The 21749-nt window shown below is 48.0% G+C and overlaps 1 protein-coding gene across 1 annotated transcript; it reads right to left on the minus strand.

The window, feature by feature from the left end:
- Window positions 1–1585: 1585 nt before the first annotated feature.
- On the minus strand, window positions 1586–16892 carry LOC109884968 (cyclin-dependent kinase 20-like). Its single transcript, XM_031793360.1, has 7 exons — window positions 16583–16892; window positions 16169–16282; window positions 10547–10735; window positions 9784–9905; window positions 7788–7850; window positions 6066–6076; window positions 1586–1608 (listed from the first exon to the last, which is right to left on the minus strand). The coding sequence occupies exons 1-7, from the start codon at window positions 16655–16657 to the stop codon at window positions 1586–1588; spliced, it is 597 nt and encodes a 198-aa protein (XP_031649220.1). The 5' UTR covers window positions 16658–16892.
- Between the last annotated feature and the right edge of the window lie 4857 nt (window positions 16893–21749).

Genomic DNA, 21749 nt, shown 5'->3' on the forward strand with positions numbered 1-21749 from the left:
TGCCTGTGGACAGGATAGACTGGGGTTAGATAAATCCCACTGCCCTGTGGACAGGAGAGACTGGGGTTAGATACATCCTACTGCCCTGGGGACAGGATAGACTGGGGTTGATACATCCCACTGCACTGTGGACAGGATAGACTGGGGTTAGATACATCCCACTGCCCTGTGGACAGGAGAGACTGGGGTTAGATACATCCTACTGCCCTGTGGACAGGAGAGACTGGGGTTAGATACATCTACTGCCCTGTGGACAGGATAGACTGGGGTTAGATACATCCCACTGCCTGTGGACAGGAGAGACTGGGGTTAGATACATCCTACTGCCCTGTGGACAGGAGAGACTGGGGTTAGATACATCCACTGCCCTGTGGACAGGAGAGACTGGGGTTAGATACATCCTACTGCCTGTGGACAGGATAGATGGGGTTAGATACATCAGTAGAGACTGGGGTTAGATACATCCTACTGCCCTGTGGACAGGATAGACTGGGGTTAGATACATCCCACTGCCCTGTGGACAGAGAGAGACTGGGGTTAGATACATCCTACTGCCCTGTGGACAGGAGAGACTGGGGGTTAGATACATCCTACTGCCCTGTGGACAGGATAGACTGGGGTTAGATACATCCCACTGCCCTGTGGACAGGAGAGACTGGGGTGGTTAGAGTTAGATCCTACTGCCCTGTGGACAGGAGAGACGGGGTTAGATACATCCTACTGCCCTGTGGACAGGAGAGACTGGGGTTAGATACATCCCACTGCCCTGTGGACAGGAGAGACTGGGGTTAGATACATCCTACTGCCCTGTGGACAGGGAGACTGGGGTTAGATACATCCTACTGCCCTGTGGACAGGAGAGACTGGGGTTAGATACATCCCACTGCCCTGTGGACAGGAGAGACTGGGGTTAGATACATCCACTGCCCTGTGGACAGGAGAGACTGGGTTAGATACATCCTACTGCCCTGTGGACAGGAGAGACTGGGGTTAGATACATCCTACTGCCCTGTGGACAGGAGAGACTGGGGTAGATACATCCCACTGCCCTGTGGACAGTAGAGACTGGGGTAGATACATCCTACTGCCCTGTGGACAGGAGAGACTGGGGTTAGATACATCCTACTGCCCTGTGGACAGGAGAGACTGGGGTTAGATACATCCTACTGCCCTGTGGACAGGAGAGACTGGGGTTAGATACATCAGTAGAGACTGGGGTTAGATACATCAGGAGAGACTGGGGTTAGATACATCAGGAGAGACTGGGGTTAGATACATCAGGAGAGACTGGGGTTAGATACATCAGGAGAGACTGGGGTTAGATACATCAGGAGAGACTGGGTTAGATACATCAGGAGAGATGGGTTAGATACATCAGGAGACTGGGGTTAGATACATCCTACTGCCCTGTGGACAGGAGAGACTGGGGTTAGATACATCAGGAGAGACTGGGGTTAGATACATCCTACTGCCTGTGGACAGGAGAGACTGGGGGTTAGATACATCCACTGCCCTGTGGACAGGAGAGACTGGGGTTAGATACATCAGTAGAGACTGGGGTTAGATACATCAGGAGAGACTGGGGTTAGATAATCCACTGCCTGTGCCCTGTGGACAGAGAGGGGAGGGGTTAGATACATCAGGAGAGACTGGGGTAGATACATCCTACTGCCCTGGGACAGAGAGACTGGGGTTAGATACATCCACTGCCCTGTGGACAGGAGAGACTGTGGTTAGATACATCAGTATAGACTGGGTTAGATACATCCCACTGCCCTGTGGAATACATCCGACTGCCCTGTGTGACAGAGAATACATCCTACTGCCCTGTGGACAGGAGAGACTGGGGTTAGATACATCCCATGCCCTGGAGGACAGGAGAGACTGGGGTTAGATACATCCTCCTGCCCTGGTGGAGAGGACTGTTGGGTTAGATAACCTACTAGACTGCTGTGGACAGGAGAGACTGGGGGTAGATACATCCCCACTGGGGACTGTTGGAGTGGGGTTAGACGGGGTTAGTACATCCACTGCCCTGTGGACAGGAGAGACTGGGTTAGAGTACATACCCCTGCGTGCGACATGGACCTGAGAGGTGGGCAGTTTATGCACTGGTGTGGAGGAGACTGTGGGGTTAGATACATCCTACTGCCCTGTGGAGAGACAGGTTAGATAGACTGCCTGGGTTAGATACACACCACTGCCCTGTGGACAGGATAGACTGTGGTTGAGTAGGTACATCCCACTGCCCTGTGGACAGGAGAGACTGGGGTTAGATACATCTCCTGCTGCCTGTGGACAGGAGACTGGGGACTTGTGTGGAGGGATTAGATACATACTCTACTGCCTGTGGACAGGATAGACTGGGGTTAGATACATCAGTAGACTGGGGTTAGATACATCCTACTGCCCTGTGGACAGGATAGACTGGGGGTTAGATACATCCCACTGTCCTGTGGACAGGAGAGACTGGGTTAGATACATCCTACTGCCCTGTGGACAGGATAGACTGGGGTTAGATACATCCCACTGCCCTGTGGACAGGATAGATAGGGTTAGATACATCCCACTGCCCTGTGGACAGGAGAGACTGGGGTTAGATACATCCTACTGCCCTGTGGACAGGATAGACTAGGGTTAGATACATCCCACTGCCCTGTGGACAGGAGAGACTGGGGTTAGATACATCCTACTGCCCTGTGGACAGGAGAGACTGGGGTTAGATACATCCCACTGCCCTGTGGACAGGAGAGAGAGACTGGGTAGATACATCCTACTGCCCTGTGGACAGGATAGACTGGGGTTAGATACATCAGTAGAGACTGGGGTTAGATACATCCTACTGCCCTGTGGACAGGATAGACTGGGGTTAGATACATCCCACTGCCCTGGACAGGAGAGACTGGGGTTAGATACATCCTACTGCCCTGTGGACAGGAGAGACTGGGGTTAGATACATCCTACTGCCCTGTGGACAGGAGAGACTGGGGTTAGATACATCCTACTGCCCTGTGGACAGGAGAGACTGGGGTTAGATACATCCTACTGCCCTGTGGACAGGAGAGACTGGGGTTAGATACATCAGTAGAGACTGGGGTTAGATACATCAGGAGAGACTGGGGTTAGATACATCAGGAGAGACTGGGGTTAGATACATCAGGAGAGACTGGGGTTAGATACATCAGGAGAGACTGGGGTTAGATACATCAGGAGAGACTGGGGTTAGATACATCAGGAGAGACTGGGGTTAGATACATCAGGAGAGACTGGGGTTAGATACATCAGGAGAGACTGGGGTTAGATACATCCTACTGCCCTGTGGACAGGAGAGACTGGGGTTAGATACATCAGGAGAGACTGGGGTTAGATACATCCTACTGCCCTGTGGACAGGAGAGACTGGGGTTAGATACATCCCACTGCCCTGTGGACAGGAGAGACTGGGGTTAGATACATCAGTAGAGACTGGGGTTAGATACATCAGGAGAGACTGGGGTTAGATACATCCCACTGCCCTGTGGACAGGAGAGACTGGGGTTAGATACATCAGGAGAGACTGGGGTTAGATACATCCTACTGCCCTGTGGACAGGAGAGACTGGGGTTAGATACATCCCACTGCCCTGTGGACAGGAGAGACTGGGGTTAGATACTCCCACTGCCCTGTGGACAGGAGAGACTGGGGTTAGATACATCCTACTGCCCTGTGGACAGGAGAGACTGGGGTTAGATACATCCTACTGCCCTGGGACAGGAGAGACTGGGGTTAGATACATCCCACTGCCCTGTGGACAGGAGAGACTGGGGTTAGATACATCCCACTGCCCTGTGGACAGGAGAGACTGGGGTTAGATACATCCTACTGCCCTGTGGACAGGAGAGACTGGGGTTAGATACATCCTACTGCCCTGTGGACAGGATAGACTGGGGTTAGATACATCCCACTGCCCTGTGGACAGGATAGACTGGGGTTAGATACATCCCACTGCCCTGTGGACAGGAGAGACTGGGGTTAGATACATCCTACTGCCCTGTGGACAGGAGAGACTGGGGTTAGATACATCCTACTGCCCTGTGGACAGGATAGACTGGGGTTAGATACATCAGTAGAGACTGGGGTTAGATACATCCTACTGCCCTGTGGACAGGATAGACTGGGGTTAGATACATCCCACTGCCCTGTGGACAGGAGAGACTGGGGTTAGATACATGCTACTGCCCTGTGGACAGGATAGACTGGGGTTAGATACATCCCACTGCCCTGTGGACAGGATAGACTAGGGTTAGATACATCCCACTGCCCTGTGGACAGGAGAGACTGGGGTTAGATACATCCTACTGCCCTGTGGACAGGATAGACTAGGGTTAGATACATCCCACTGCCCTGTGGACAGGAGAGACTGGGGTTAGATACATCCTACTGCCCTGTGGACAGGAGAGACTGGGGTTAGATACATCCCACTGCCCTGTGGACAGGAGAGACTGGGGTTAGATACATCCTACTGCCCTGTGGACAGGATAGACTGGGGTTAGATACATCAGTAGAGACTGGGGTTAGATACATCCTACTGCCCTGTGGACAGGATAGACTGGGGTTAGATACATCCCACTGCCCTGTGGACAGGAGAGACTGGGGTTAGATACATCCTACTGCCCTGTGGACAGGAGAGACTGGGGTTAGATACATCCTACTGCCCTGTGGACAGGATAGACTGGGGTTAGATACATCCCACTGCCCTGTGGACAGGAGAGACTGGGGTTAGATACATCCTACTGCCCTGTGGACAGGAGAGACTGGGGTTAGATACATCCTACTGCCCTGTGGACAGGAGAGACTGGGGTTAGATACATCCCACTGCCCTGTGGACAGGATCGACTGGGGTTAGATACATCCTACTGCCTGTGGACAGGAGAGACTGGGGTTAGATACATCCACTGCCCTGTGGACAGGAGAGACTGGGGTTAGATACATCCCACTGCCCTGTGGACAGGATAGACTGGGGTTAAGATACATCCTACTGCCCTGTGGACAGGAGAGACTGGGGTTAGATACATCAGTAGAGACTGGGGTTAGATACATCCTACTGCCCTGTGGACAGGAGAGACTGGGTTAGATACATCAGGAGAGACTGGGGTTAGATACATCAGTAGAGGACTGGGGTTAGATACATCCCACTGCCCTGTGGACAGGAGAGACTGGGGTTAGATACATCAGGAGAGACTGGGGTTAGATACATCCTACTGCCCTGTGGACAGGAGAGACTGGGGTTAGATACATCCCACTGCCCTGTGGACAGGAGAGACTGGGGTTAGATACATCAGGAGAGACTGGGGTTAGATACATCAGTAGAGACTGGGGTTAGATACATCCCACCTGCCCTTTGGACAGGAGAGACTGGGGTTAGATACATCAGGAGAGACTGGGGTTAGATACATCCTACTGCCCTGTGGACAGGAGAGACTGGGGTTAGATACATCCTACTGCCCTGTGGACAGGAGAGACTGGGGTTAGATACATCCACTGCCCTGTGGACAGGAGAGACTGGGGTTAGATACATCCTACTGCCCTGTGGACAGGAGAGACTGGGGTTAGATACATCCTACTGCCCTGTGGACAGGAGAGACTGGGGTTCGATACATCCCACTGCCCTGTGGACAGGATAGACTGGGGTTAGATACATCCTACTGCCCTGTGGACAGGAGAGACTGGGGTTAGATACATCCCACTGCCCTGTGGACAGGAGAGACTGGGGTTAGATACATCCCACTGCCCTGTGGACAGGATAGACTGGGGTTAGATACATCCTACTGCCCTGTGGACAGGAGAGACTGGGGTTAGATACATCAGTAGAGACTGGGGTTAGATACATCAGGAGAGACTGGGGTTAGATACATCCCAACTGCCCTGTGGACAGGAGAGACTGGGGTTAGATACATCCCACTGCCCTGTGGACAGGAGAGACTGGGGTTAGATACATCAGGAGAGACTGGGGTTAGATACATCCCACTGCCCTGTGGACAGGAGAGACTGGGGTTAGATACATCAGGAGAGACTGGGGTTAGATACATCCCACTGCCCTGTGGACAGGAGAGACTGGGGTTAGATACATCAGTAGAGACTGGGGTTAGATACATCCTACTGCCCTGTGGACAGGAGAGACTGTATCTATATCCTTCCTGTTTGGCCCTGTCCGGGGGTGTCCTCGGATGGGGCCACAGTGTCTCCTGACCCCTCCTGTCTCAGCCTCCAGTATTTATGCTGCAGTAGTTTGTGTCGGGGGGCTGGGGTCAGTTTGTTATATCTGGAGTACTTCTCCTGTCCTATTCGGTGTCCTGTGTGAATCTAAGTGTGCGTTCTCTAATTCTCTCCTTCTCTCTTTCTTTCTCTCTCTCGGAGGACCTGAGCCCTAGGACCATGCCCCAGGACTACCTGACATGATGACTCCTTGCTGTCCCCAGTCACCTGGCCATGCTGCTGTTCCAGTTTCAACTGACCTGAGCCCTAGGACCATGCCCCAGGACTACCTGACATGATGACTCCTTGCTGTCCCCAGTCTACCTGGCCATGCTGCTGCTCCAGTTTCAACTTCCACCTGACTGTGCTGCTGCTCTAGTTTCAACTGTTCTGCCTTATTATTATTCGACCATGCTGGTCATTTATGAACATTGAACATCTTGACCATGTTCTGTTATAATCTCCACCCGGCACAGCCAGAAGAGGACTGGCCACCCCACATAGCCTGGTTCCTCTCTAGGTTTCTTCCTAGGTATTGGCCTTTCTAGGGAGTTTTTCCTAGCCACCGTGCTTCTCCACCTGCATTGCTTGCTGTTTGGGGTTTTAGGCTGGGTTTCTGTACAGCACTTTGAGATATCAGCTGATGTACGAAGGGCTATATAAATAAATTTGATTTGATTTGATTTGATTTGGGGTTAGATACATCAGTAGAGACTGGGGTTAGATACATCCTACTGCCCTGTGGACAGGAGAGACTGGTGTTAGATACATCCTACTGCCCTGTGGATGGCACAGAACAGACAGAAGAGGATTGGGGTTAAGCATCTAAACCACAGCAATCTGCTTTACCGGAAACACCTTATCATTACTGCTATCTGCTCTACCGGAAACACCTTATCATTACTCCCATCTGCTCTACAGGAAACACCTTATCATTACAGCTATCTGCTCTACAGGAAACACTTATCATTACTGCTATCTGCTCTACAGGAAACACCTTATCATTACTGGCTATCTTGCTCTACAGGAAACACCTTATCATTACTGCTATCTGCTCTACAGGAAACACCTTATCATTACTGCTATCTGCTCTACCGGAAACACCTTATCATTACTCCCATCTGCTCTACCGGAAACACCTTATCATTACTGCTATCTGCTCTACCGGAAACACCTTATCATTACTCCCATCTGCTCTACAGGAAACACCTTATCATTACTCCCATCTGCTCTACAGGAAACACCTTATCATTACTGCTATCTGCTCTACAGGAAACACCTTATCATTACAGCTATCTGCTCTACCGGAAACACCTTATCATTACAGCTATCTGCTCTACCGGAAACACCTTATCATTACAGCTATCTGCTCTACTGTTGTATACAGTAGATAACAAATGGCCGATTTACTGAGCTGCCTCTTTACACATTATCACTGACCTGTTATTATAGGATTAGATATCAAATGAAAGCATCAAATCAATTAATCTGTTTGATTGATTGATTAAGTAATTAATGAATCAATCAGCGACAGGAGAAACGGAATCCTCTTACCAGAGATCTACACCTTCGTCGTATTTCCTTGCCCCATAGAGCAGTTCTGGTGCTCGATACCACCTGAAACATACAGAGCGCTGATCATTATTGGCTCCTATTAATAGCCACATGGGGTGGACGAGCTGGAGAAGACTGCTCTGAACAGAGTGCGATGGAGGGGAGGTGTCGGTGGCGTAAGTAAGTAATGATTTCCTCAGCTAAGACGTGTTTGTTTACACAGGCAGCCCAATTCTGATTTTTTATTTTACATTTTTTACCTATTTATATTTTGACCAATCAGATCAGCTGTGAAAAAGACAATGATGTGATAATGTGTCCCTAGAATTTCTAAGCAAACAGCTGGAGGCAGGGCTTTCTCCTATAGAGCTCAATTTTTATGGAACGGTCTGCCTACCCATGTCAGAGACGCAAACTCGGTCTCAACCTTTAAGTCTTTACTGAAGACTCATCTCTTCAGTGGGTCATATGATTGAGTGTAGTCTGGCCCAGGAGTGGGTGTCTTGCTGTCTCTGCCTGGCCGGTTCCCCTCTTTCCACTGGGATTCTCTGCCTCTAACCCTATTACAGGGGCTGAGTCACTGGCTTACTGGGGCTCTCTCGTGCCGTTCCTAGGATGGGTGAGTCACTGGCTTACTGGGGCTCTCTCGTGCCGTTCCTAGGATGGGTGAGTCACTGGCTTACTGGGGCTCTCTCATGCCGTCCCTGGAAGGGGTGCGTCACCTGAGTGGGTTGATTCACTGATGTGGTCATCCTGTCTGGGTTGGCGCCCCCCCTTTGGGTTGTGCCATGGCAGAGATCTTTGTGGGCTATACTCAGCCTTGTCTCAGGATGGTAAGTTGGTGGTTGAAGATATCCCTCTAGTGGTGTGGGGGCTGTGCTTTGGCAAAGTGGGTGGGGTTATATCCTTCCTGTTTGGCCCTGTCCGGGGGTGTCCTCGGATGGGGCCACAGTGTCTCCTGACCCCTCCTGTCTCAGCCTCCAGTATTTATGCTGCAGTAGTTTATGTGTCGGGGAGCTAGGGTCAGTTTGTTATATCTGGAGTACTTCTCCTGTCCTATTCGGTGTCCTGTGTGAATCTAAGTGTGCGTTCTCTAATTCTCTCCTTCTCTCTTTCTTTTCTCTCTCTCGGAGGACCTGGGCCCTAGGACCATGCCCCAGGACTACCTGACATGTTGACTCCTTGCTGTCCCCCAGTCCACCTGGCCGTGCTGCTGCTCCAGTTTCAACTGTTCTGCCTTATTATTATTCGACCATGCTGGTCATTTATGAACATTTGAACATCTTGGCCATGTTCTGTTAAAATCTCCACCCGGCACAGCCAGAAGAGGACTGGCCACCCCACATATGCTCTCTCTAATTCTCTCTTTCTTTCTCTCTCTCGGAGGACCTGAGCCCTAGGACCATGCCCCAGGACTACCTGACATGATGACTCCTTGCTGTCCCCAGTCCATCTGACCGTGCTGCTGCTCCAGTTTCAACTGTTCTGCCTTATTATTACCGTGCTTCTACACCTGCATTGCTTGCTGTTTGGGGTTTTAGGCTGTGTTTCTGTTCAGCACTTTGAGATATCAGCTGATGTACGAAGGGCTTTATAAATACATTTGATTTGATTTGATAAGTACTGATGTTGTTGGTCAGAAGTCCAATTAGTGGAAAAAAAAGGATCACAGCCCATGTAAGCCTGCAGTGAACGGGGCAAACTGGTTTGTATTGGTATGCAGTGAACGGGGCAAACCGGTTTGTGTTGGTATGCAGGGTACCTGGTGGCCACCTGATCACAGCCCCATGTAAGCCTGCAGTGAACGGGGCAAACCGGTTTGTGTTGGTATGCAGGGTACCTGGTGGCCACCTGATCACAGCCCCATGTAAGCCTGCAGTGAACGGGGCAAACCGGTTTGTGTTGGTATGCAGGGTACCTGGTGGCCACCTGATCACAGCCCCATGTAAGCCTGCAGTGAACGGGGCAAACCAGTTTGTGTTGGTATGCAGGGTACCTGGTGGCCACCTGATGGCTGTAGAGGTGCTCTCCATCGTTGTTGAAAAGTCTGGCCAGGCCAAAGTCTGCTATCTTCAGATGACCTGTAGAGCTGATGAGCAGGTTGGCTGGTTTCAGATCCTGCAGAGAGAGAAAAACACAACACCTTATGATATCGCTTATAACCAGGGAACCACGCAGACACAATGTGTGTGTGTTATAAGGACGTGATTGACGTCACATTGTGTGTGTGTGTGTGTGTTATAAGGACGTGAGTGACATTGTGTGTGTGTGTGTGTGTGTGTTATAAGGACGTGAGTGACATTGTGTGTGTGTGTGTGTGTTATAAGGACGTGAGTGACATTGTGTGTGTGTGTGTGTGTTATAAGGACGTGAGTGACATTGTGTGTGTGTGTGTGTGTGTGTGTGTGTGTGTGTGTGTGTGTGTGTGTGTGTGTGTGTGTGTGTGTGTTATAAGGACGTGAGTGACATTGTGTGTGTGTGTGTGTGTGTGTTATAAGGACGTGAGTGACATTGTGTGTGTGTGTGTGTGTTATAAGGACGTGAGTGACATTGTGTGTGTGTGTGTGTGTGTGTTATAAGGACGTGAGTGACATTGTGTGTGTGTGTGTGTGTGTGTTATAAGGACGTGAGTGACATTGTGTGTGTGTGTGTGTGTGTGTTTGTGTGTTATAAGGACGTGAGTGACATTGTGTGTGTGTGTGTGTGTGTGTTATAAGGACGTGAGTGACATTGTGTGTGTGTGTGTGTGTGTGTCTCACTCTGTGCATGATGGAGTTCTCGTGGCAGAAGGCAACCCCTTTGAGCAGCATCATCATGTAACCTTTGACATGTGCCTCGGTGAGAGGCCTCTGAGAGTTCCTGATGACCTCAGAGAGGTCAGAGAGCATGTACTCAAACACCAAGACGAACCCTGTACCGTGGGGAAACACGTCCTTGAGCTTCACCACCTACAACACATGGGGATGGAAGGTGAGTGTTTCTCAAGAGTAGCCGTGATAGCGGCTTGTTATCCGTCAGAGGGGGTGTACAAGTGTAACGGATGTGAAATGGCTAGCTTAGTTAGCGGAGGCTTGTTATCCGTCAGATGGGGTGTACAAGTGTAACGGATGTGAAACGGCTAGCTTAGTTAGCGGTGGCTTGTTATCCGTCAGAGGGGGTGTACAAGTGTAACGGATGTGAAACGGCTAGCTTAGTTAGCGGTGGCTTGTTATCCGCCAGAGGGGGTGTACAAGTGTAACGGATGTGAAACGGCTAGCTTAGTTAGCGGAGGCTTGTTATCCGTCAGAGGGGTGTACAAGTGTAACGGATGTGAAACGGCTAGCTTAGTTAGCGGTGGCTTGTTATCCGTCAGAGGGGGTGTACAAGTGTAACGGATGTGAAACGGCTAGCTTAGTTACCCTGTGGCTTGTTATCCGTCAGAGGGGGTGTACAAGTGTAACGGATGTGAAACGGCTAGCTTAGTTACCCTGTGGCTTGTTATCCGTCAGAGGGGGTGTACAAGTGTAACGGATGTGAAACGGCTAGCTTAGTTAGCGGTGGCTTGTTATCCATCAGAGGGGCTGTACAAGTGTAACGGATGTGAAACGGCTAGCTTAGTTAGCGGAGGCTTGTTATCCGTCAGAGGGGGTGTACAAGTGTAACGGATGTGAAACGGCTAGCTTAGTTAGCGGCGGCTTGTTATCCGTCAGAGGGGCTGTACAAGTGTAACGGATGTGAAACGGCTAGCTTAGTTAGCGGTGGCTTGTTATCCGTCAGAGGGGGTGTACAAGTGTAACGGATGTGAAACGGCTAGCTTAGTTAGCGGTGGCTTGTTATCCGTCAGAGGGGGTGTACAAGTGTAACGGATGTGAAACGGCTAGCTTAGTTAGCGGAGGCTTGTTATCCGTCAGAGGGGTTATATCCTTCCTGTTTGGCCCTGTCCGGGGGTGTCCTCGGATGGGGCCACAGTGTCTCCTGACCCCTCCTGTCTCAGCCTCCAGTATTTATGCTGCAGTAGTTTATGTGTCGGGGGGCTGGGGTCAGTTTGTTATATCTGGAGTACTTCTCCTGTCCTATTCGGTGTCCTGTGTGAATCTAAGTGTGCGTTCTCTAATTCTCTCCTTCTCTCTTTCTTTCTCTCTCTCGGAGGACCTGAGCCCTAGGACCATGCCCCAGGACTACCTGACATGATGACTCCTTGCTGTCCCCAGTCCACCTGGCCATGCTGCTGTTCCAGTTTCAACTGACCTGAGCCCTAGGACCATGCCCCAGGACTACCTGACATGATGACTCCTTGCTGTCCCCAGTCTACCTGGCCATGCTGCTGCTCCAGTTTCAACTTCCACCTGACTGTGCTGCTGCTCTAGTTTCAACTGTTCTGCCTTATTATTATTCGACCATGCTGGTCATTTATGAACATTGAACATCTTGACCATGTTCTGTTATAATCTCCACCCGCCACAGCCAGAAGAGGACTGGCCACCCCACATAGCCTGGTTCCTCTCTAGGTTTCTTCCTAGGTATTGGCCTTTCTAGGGAGTTTTTCCTAGCCACTGTGCTTCTCCACCTGCATTGCTTGCTGTTTGGGGTTTTAGGCTGGGTTTCTGTACAGCACTTTGAGATATCAGCTGATGTACGAAGGGCTATATAAATAAATTTGATTTGATTTGATTTGATTTGTGTACAAGTGTAACGGATGTGAAACGGCTAGCTTAGTTACCCTGTGGCTTGTTATCCGTCAGAGGGGGTGTACAAGTGTAACGGATGTGAAACGGCTAGCTTAGTTACCCTGTGGCTTGTTATCCGTCAGAGGGGGTGTACAAGTGTAACGGATGTGAAACGGCTAGCTTAGTTAGCGGTGGCTTGTTATCCGTCAGAGGGGGTGTACAAGTGTAACGGATGTGAAACGGCTAGCTTAGTTACCCTGTGGCTTGTTATCCGTCAGAGGGGGTGTACAAGTGTAACGGATGTGAAACGGCTAGCTTAGTTAGCGGAGGCTTGTTATCCGTCAGAGGGGGTGTACAAGTGTAACGGATGTGAAACGGCTAGCTTAGTTAGCGGAGGCTTGTTATCCGTCAGAGGGGTGTACAAGTGTAACGGATGTGAAACGGCTAGCTTAGTTAGCGGTGGCTTGTTATCCGTCAGAGGGGCTGTACAAGTGTAACGGATGTGAAACGGCTAGCTTAGTTAGCGGTGGCTTGTTATCCGTCAGAGGGGGTGTACAAGTGTAACGGATGTGAAACGGCTAGCTTAGTTAGCGGAGGCTTGTTATCCGTCAGAGGGGGTGTACAAGTGTAACGGATGTGAAACGGCTAGCTTAGTTAGCGGCGGCTTGTTATCTGTCAGAGGGGGTGTACAAGTGTAACGGATGTGAAACGGCTAGCTTAGTTACCCTGTGGCTTGTTATCCGTCAGAGGGGGTGTACAAGTGTAACGGATGTGAAACGGCTAGCTTAGTTACCCTGTGGCTTGTTATCCGTCAGAGGGGGTGTACAAGTGTAACGGATGTGAAACGGCTAGCTTAGTTAGCGGTGGCTTGTTATCCGTCAGAGGGGGTGTACAAGTGTAACGGATGTGAAACGGCTAGCTTAGTTACCCTGTGGCTTGTTATCCGTCAGAGGGGGTGTACAAGTGTAACGGATGTGAAACGGCTAGCTTAGTTACCCTGTGGCTTGTTATCCGTCAGAGGGGGTGTACAAGTGTAACGGATGTGAAACGGCTAGCTTAGTTAGCGGTGGCTTGTTATCCGTCAGAGGGGGTGTACAAGTGTAACGGATGTGAAACGGCTAGCTTAGTTAGCGGTGGCTTGTTATCCATCAGAGGGGCTGTACAAGTGTAACGGATGTGAAACGGCTAGCTTAGGCGGTGGCTTGTTATCCGTCAGAGGGGCTGTACAAGTGTAACGGATGTGAAACGGCTAGCTTAGTTAGCGGTGGCTTGTTATCCGTCAGAGGGGGTGTACAAGTGTAACGGATGTGAAACGGCTAGCTTAGTTAGCGGTGGCTTGTTATCCATCAGAGGGGCTGTACAAGTGTAACGGATGTGAAACGGCCAGCTTAGTTAGCGGCGGCTTGTTATCCGTCAGAGGGGGTGTACAAGTGTAACGGATGTGAAACGGCTAGCTTAGTTAGCGGTGGCTTGTTATCCGTCAGAGGGGGTGTACAAGTGTAACGGATGTGAAACGGCTAGCTTAGTTAGCGGCGGCTTGTTATCCGTCAGAGGGGGTGTACAAGTGTAACGGATGTGAAACGGCTAGCTTAGTTACCCTGTGGCTTGTTATCCGTCAGAGGGGGTGTACAAGTGTAACGGATGTGAAACGGCTAGCTTAGTTAGCGGTGGCTTGTTATCCGTCAGAGGGGGTGTACAAGTGTAACGGATGTGAAACGGCTAGCTTAGTTAGCGGTGGCTTGTTATCCATCAGAGGGGCTGTACAAGTGTAACGGATGTGAAACGGCTAGCTTAGTTAGCGGTGGCTTGTTATCCGTCAGAGGGGCTGTACAAGTGTAACGGATGTGAAACGGCTAGCTTAGTTAGCGATGGCTTGTTATCCGTCAGAGGGGGTGTACAAGTGTAACGGATGTGAAACGGCTAGCTTAGTTAGCGGTGGCTTGTTATCCATCAGAGGGGCTGTACAAGTGTAACGGATGTGAAACGGCTAGCTTAGTTAGCGGCGGCTTGTTATCCGTCAGAGGGGGTGTACAAGTGTAACGGATGTGAAACGGCTAGCTTAGTTAGCGGCGGCTTGTTATCCGTCAGAGGGGGTGTACAAGTGTAACGGATGTGAAACGGCTAGCTTAGTTAGCGGCGGCTTGTTATCCGTCAGAGGGGCTGTACAAGTGTAACGGATGTGAAACGGCTAGCTTAGTTAGCGGTGGCTTGTTATCCGTCAGAGGGGGTGTACAAGTGTAACGGATGTGAAACGGCTAGCTTAGTTAGCGGTGGCTTGTTATCCGTCAGAGGGGGTGTACAAGTGTAACGGATGTGAAACGGCTAGCTTAGTTAGCGGTGGCTTGTTATCCGTCAGAGGGGGTGTACAAGTGTAACGGATGTGAAACGGCTAGCTTAGTTAGCGGCGGCTTGTTATCCGTCAGAGGGGGTGTACAAGTGTAACGGATGTGAAACGGCTAGCTTAGTTACCCTGTGGCTTGTTATCCGTCAGAGGGGGTGTACAAGTGTAACGGATGTGAAACGGCTAGCTTAGTTAGCGGTGGCTTGTTATCCGTCAGAGGGGGTGTACAAGTGTAACGGATGTGAAACGGCTAGCTTAGTTAGCGGTGGCTTGTTATCCATCAGAGGGGCTGTACAAGTGTAACGGATGTGAAACGGCTAGCTTAGTTAGCGGTGGCTTGTTATCCGTCAGAGAGGCTGTACAAGTGTAACGGATGTGAAACGGCTAGCTTAGTTAGCGATGGCTTGTTATCCGTCAGAGGGGGTGTACAAGTGTAACGGATGTGAAACGGCTAGCTTAGTTAGCGGTGGCTTGTTATCCATCAGAGGGGCTGTACAAGTGTAACGGATGTGAAACGGCTAGCTTAGTTAGCGGCGGCTTGTTATCCGTCAGAGGGGGTGTACAAGTGTAACGGATGTGAAACGGCTAGCTTAGTTAGCGGTGGCTTGTTATCCGTCAGAGGGGGTGTACAAGTGTAACGGATGTGAAACGGCTAGCTTAGTTAGCGGCGGCTTGTTATCCGTCAGAGGGGCTGTACAAGTGTAACGGATGTGAAACGGCTAGCTTAGTTAGCGGTGGCTTGTTATCCGTCAGAGGGGGTGTACAAGTGTAACGGATGTGAAACGGCTAGCTTAGTTAGCGGTGGCTTGTTATCCGTCAGAGGGGCTGTACAAGTGTAACGGATGTGAAACGGCTAGCTTAGTTAGCGATGGCTTGTTATCCGTCAGAGGGGGTGTACAAGTGTAACGGATGTGAAACGGCTAGCTTAGTTAGCGGTGGCTTGTTATCCGTCAGAGGGGGTGTACAAGTGTAACGGATGTGAAACGGCTAGCTTAGTTAGCGGCGGCTTGTTATCCGTCAGAGGGGCTGTACAAGTGTAACGGATGTGAAACGGCTAGCTTAGTTAGCGGCGGCTTGTTATCCGTCAGAGGGGGGTGTACAAGTGCAATTACAAAATAAACTTGGGCAACATTCTGAGGGTTAGGCTATATCAATTATATATATATATATTTTATGTAACCTTTATTTATCTAGGCAAAGTCAGTTAAGAACAAATTCGTATTTATAATGACGGCCTACTCTGGCCAAACCCGGACGACGCTGGGCCAATTGTGCGCCGCCCTATGGGACTCCCAATCACGGCCGGATGTGATATAGCCTGGATTCCAACCGGGGACTGTAGTGACGCCTCATGCATTGAGATGTAGTGCCTAAGACCGCTCGGGATAACTCACATATTGGTTGTCTTCAATCTCCTGTAAAGCCTTGATCTCTCTGAGGGCTTGGTTGGGGATCCCATCCTCCAACTTTCTCAGAGCTACTTTCTTCAGAGCCACAGTCTCTCCAGTCTAAATGACAACAGAAAAGAGCATAACGTAAAGACACTGCTTGAAAATGTTATATTACTTGACTGTCTGCTTGCCAAACAGGGTGGCTATCATTTAATAACTATAATAACTAGGCATTAACTAGCTTACTCTTAATGTTTACAAAGTTATTTACATGTTGATTTTTTTTATATATATATTCCTGTTCGGGAATATTTCACAAATTATACCCACCCAGAAGAGCTAACTATCTACAGTAGACATCTAACGTTAGTTATCTAGGGGAGTTAAAAAGTCAAATAAACACATTTGAATTCATACCTCGATATGTTTTGCTTTGAAAACAATGCCATGGGCTCCTTCTCCTATTCTACCCAAAATACTATATTGATCCATGGTAAATTACAGAAGGTTAACGTTAGCTAAACTCTCTTGTTGATTAAAACGCCTGGCTTTTTCAACCAAATGTTGTTTTTTTTATAAATAAAAAAACGTAAGTAAGAACAGCTACACATTTCTGGTATATCTAATACATCGTGTAATACAGTAAACTAGCTATCAATGTAGAGCATCGTTTTGATCTCCCTAGTAATAAATGCTAGGTGACGGTTTTTACATTGACGACAGTGTTGTTATCACGTGACCATAATGGCAGCCTGCAATGGTCTGCTGCAGAAGACAGGGGGCGCTGTTGTATCGGCATCAGTCTTCTAGCTTCTACCTGATGGGAAAAAATATTTGCTTGAACTGATTTCATTGTGCGTACAGCACAGGAGGTTGGTGGCACCTTAATTAGGGAGGACGGGGCTCGTGGTAATGACTGGAGTGAGTGGACTCAGTGGAATGGTATCAAATATATTAAACACATGGGATTACAGGTGTTCGATGGTTGTCCATTTGCTTCCTTTTTGGCCATTATTATGAGCCGTTCTCCCCTCAGCAGTACATGGCCATGATGTTCAAAAGTTCATAGGTCAGATTCTAATATTCGCAGTGGTTGTCGAGGGTGCAACAGGTCAGCACCTCAGGAGTAAATGTCAGTTGGCTTCTTATAGCCGATCATTCAGAGTTACTCACCAAAGCTGTAGGCTACAGATTTATGTTATTGACTAGGCCTATATCTTTGTTTAATATAATTAATAAATCAGTTCATTAAGAAAAAAAATATTATTTTGTGAGAAATATAAGGTATAAGTTACTCTTTTTTTGTAGGTATTTTCACTTGGTAATGAGTAATAAGTAATAACATAGAAATACATGACATAGAAATACATGACATAGAAATACATGACATAGAAATACATGACATAGAAATACATGACCTAGAAATACATGACATAGAAATACATGACATAGAAATACATGACATAGAAATACATGACATAGAAATACATTACATAGAAATACGAAATACGAAACTAAATTCTGTGTAACGCCTATTAATTACATTGTACTTATACTCACATGTACATGTAGTCTGCGGTGTGTTTATTTTCTTGCTTGGATGGTGCTTCCAGAAGCTTCTAAATTAGCGCCAGGTTGTCAGGATGGGTAATGTACTGTATAAAGTACACATTAATTACAACTAAGTACCCCTCAAGATACACTTCATTTTAACTAGCTTAACCTAGTAATTACATTGTACTCTGTGGTGTACTTATGGGTTTATCCTTTCATTTGGATGGCAAGGAGGTTCTCAAACACCCAGCACATCTGTCCACAAGAGATTCAAACCTTGTGACAGTTATTACTGAATCGGATACAGTGCAGAAGAAACTAAACACTAAATTGGTGAATGTAGTGGACACTTGTAGTGGACACTTAGCCTAGTGGTGAGAGTGTAGGGGGGGGGGCAGGTAGCCTAGTGGTTAGAGTGTAGGGGGGCAGGTAGCCTAGTGATGAGAGCGTTGGGCCAGTAACCGAAAGGTTGCTAGATCGAATCCCTGAGCTGACAAGGTAAAAATCTGTCATTCTGCCTCTGAACAAGGCAGTTAACCCACTGTTCCTAGGCCGTCATTGAAAATAAGAATTTGTTCTTAACCGACTTGTCTAGTTAAATAAAGGTAATTTAAAAAAAAGTGGTCTGTGGTTGTGACGCCGGTTGGACGCACTGCCAAATTCTCTAAAACAACGTTGGTGGCGGCTTATGGTAGAGAAGTGAACATTCAATTCTCTGGCAACAGCTCTGGTGGACTTTCCTGCAGTCAGCATGCCAATTGCATGCTCCTTCAAAACTTGAGACATCTGTGGCATTGTGTTGTGTGACAAAACTGCACATTTTAGAGTGGCCTTATTGTCCCCAGCACAATGTGCACCTGTGTAATGATCATGCCGTTTAATCAGCTTTTTGATATGCCACACCTGTCAGGTGGATGGATTATCTTGGCAAAGGAAAAATGCTCACTGAAAGGGATGTAAACAAATTTGTACAGACAATTTGAGAGAAAAGAGCTGTGTGTGTGTGTATGGAACATTTCAAGGATATTTTATTTAACTTCACATATGTGTTTATATTTTTGTTCAGTATTAAATAACAGATTTTTCTTGGATTTAAGTGTTTTCTTCATGACAAACTTTAAATGGTGGCTGAATTCTCTTTAAATAACTTGAATACCTGTAGCGCCCGGGGAGTAGCGGGGAAGAAGTCAGGCGCAGGAAGCAGAGAGTTCAGGGTTGCGCTCACTTTTAATGCACCACAACGGTGAACAGACGCCAACCAAAACAAATGCCCCAAACACGGGGGATTTAAACAGTCCAGCAAAAACCCAAACACACGGACACCCGTGACATACAGCCGTGTACACAGGAACATCGAAATAATCCCGCAAAACCAGCAGGCGGGTAATAAAAGCCCAACCAATCAGCCTAAACTAAACACAGGTGAAACCAATAAACAGAAAAGGGGGAAAAAGGGATCGGTGGCAGGTAGTGGACCGGTGACGACGACCGCCGAGCGCCACCCGAACAGGAAGTGGAGCCACCTTCGGTAGGAGTCATGACAATACCTCAACACAGACGGGCCTCTATAACTTTGCCTGAATTCTCTTTAAACAACTTGAAAACCTCAACACAGACGGCCTCAAATGGTTTAGAAAGTCTATGTATATGTCATTAAAATCGTCAAATCTCCAATTCATTGTCATGTCATTTTCCAAATATGTATATTTAAGTATATATTCGGATGTTAGTTACCTTAGTCCCAAAATCACGATCCTCAAAATGTCCGATCCTAAAGTTAAAGTGCTTCTTTTTTCCAAAAGTGTCTCCGAGTAGTTCGAGGGAATATATACAGTTGAAGTCGGAAGTTTACATACACCTTTTCACAATTCCTGACATGTAATCCTAGTAAAAAAGTCCCTGTTTTAGGTCAGTTAGGATCATCACTTTATTTAAAAAATTTGAAATTTCAGAATAATAGTAGAGAGAATGATTTATTTCAGCTTTTATTTCTTTCATCACATTCCCAGTGGGTCAGAAGTTTACGAACCAAATACTAATTGAGTGTGGCATTGCCTTTAAATTGTTTAACTTGGGTCAAACGTTTCGGGTAGCCTTCCACAAGTTTCCCACAATAAATTGGGTGAATTTTGGCCCATTCCTCCTGACAGAGCTAGTGTAACTGAATCAGGTTTGTAGGCTTCTTTGCTCACACACACTTTTTACGTTCTGCCCACAAATTTTCTATGGGATTGAGGTCAGGGCTTTGTGATGGTCACTCCAATACCTTGACTTTGTTGTCCTTTAAACCATTTTGCCGCAACTTTGGAAGTAGGCTTGGGGTCAATGTCCATTTGGAAGACCCATTTGTGACCAAGCTTTAGCTTCCTGACTGATGTCTTGAGATGTTGCTTCAATATATCCACATAAATTTTCCTCCTCATGATGCCATCTATTTTGTGAAGTGCACCAGTCCCTCGTGCAGCAAAGCACCCCCACAACATGATGCTGCCACCCCCATGTTTCACGGTTGGGATGGTGTTCTTTGGCTTGCAAGCCTCCCCCTTTTTCCTCCAAACATAATGGTCATTATGGCCAAACAGTTCTATTTCTGTTTCATCAGACCAGAGGACATTTCTCAAAAAAGTATGATCTTTGTCCCCATGTGCAGTTGCAAACCGTAGTCTGGCTTTTTATGGCGGTTTTGGAGCAGTGGCTTCTTCCTTGCTGAGCGGCCTTTCAGGTTATGTGGATATAGAACTCATTTACTGTGGATATAGATACTTTTGTACCTGTTTCCTCCAGCATCTTCACAAGGTCCTTCGCTGTTGTTCTGGGATTGATTTGCACTTTCCGCACCAAAGTACGTTCATCTCTAGGAGACAGAACGTGTCTCCTTCCTGAGCGGTATGACGGCTGTGTGGTCCCATGGTGTTTATACTTGCGTACTATTGTTTGTACAGATGAACGTGGAACCTTCAGGCATTTGGAAATTGCTCCCAAGGATGAACCATACTTGTGGAGGTCTTTCTAAGGGCTAATATCTTTTGATTTTTCCATGATGTCAAGCAAAGAGGCACTGAGTTTGAAGGTAGGCCTTGAAATATATCCACAGGTACACCTCCAATTGATCAAATGATGTCAATTAGCCGATCAGAAGCTTCTAAAGCTAAAGCTTCTAAATTTTCTGGAATTTCCCAAGCTGTTTAAGGGCACAGTCAACTTAGTGTATGAAAACTTCTGACCCACTGGAATTGTGATAGTGAAATAATCTGTCTGTAAACAATTGTTGGAAAAAATGACTTATGTCATACACAAAGTATATGTCCTGACTTGCCAAAACTATAGTTTGTCAACAAGAAATTAGTGGAGTGGTTGAAAAACGAGTTTTAATGACTCCAACCTAAGTGTATGTAAACTTCCCGACTTCGACTGTATGAGAAAATTATTTTTGTTTGCCCAAGTTTGAACAAACTGATGGAACAAGTGTAAATGCATCCCTGGTCATCTACTGCCTCTGATCTGGAGGACTCACTAAACAGAGAACATCCCTGGTCATCTACTGCCTCTGGTCTGGAGGACTCACTAAACAGAGAACATCCCTGGTCGTCCCTACTGACTCTGATCTGGAGGACTCACTAAACAGAGAACATCCCTGGTCGTCCCTACTGCCTCTGATCTGGAGGACTCACTAAACAGAGAACATCCCTGGTCGTCCCTACTGCCTCTGATCTGGAGGACTCACTAAACAGAGAACATCCCTGGTCGTCCCTACTGCCTCTGATCTGGAGGACTCACTAAACAGAGAACATCCCTGGTCATCTACTGCCTCTGGTCTGGAGGACTCACTAAACAGAGAACATCCCTGGTCATCTACTGCCTCTGATCTGGAGGACTCACTAAACAGAGAACATCCCTGGTCATCTACTGCCTCTGATCTGGAGGACTCACTAAACAGAGAACATCCCTGGTCATCTACTGCCTCTGATCTGGAGGACTCACTAAACAGAGAACATCCCTGGTCATCCCTACTGCCTCTGATCTGGAGGAC

The sequence above is a fragment of the Oncorhynchus kisutch genome, linkage group LG17, assembly GCF_002021735.2.
Source record: "Oncorhynchus kisutch isolate 150728-3 linkage group LG17, Okis_V2, whole genome shotgun sequence".
In the NCBI taxonomy this organism is placed as follows: Eukaryota; Metazoa; Chordata; class Actinopteri; order Salmoniformes; family Salmonidae; genus Oncorhynchus; species Oncorhynchus kisutch.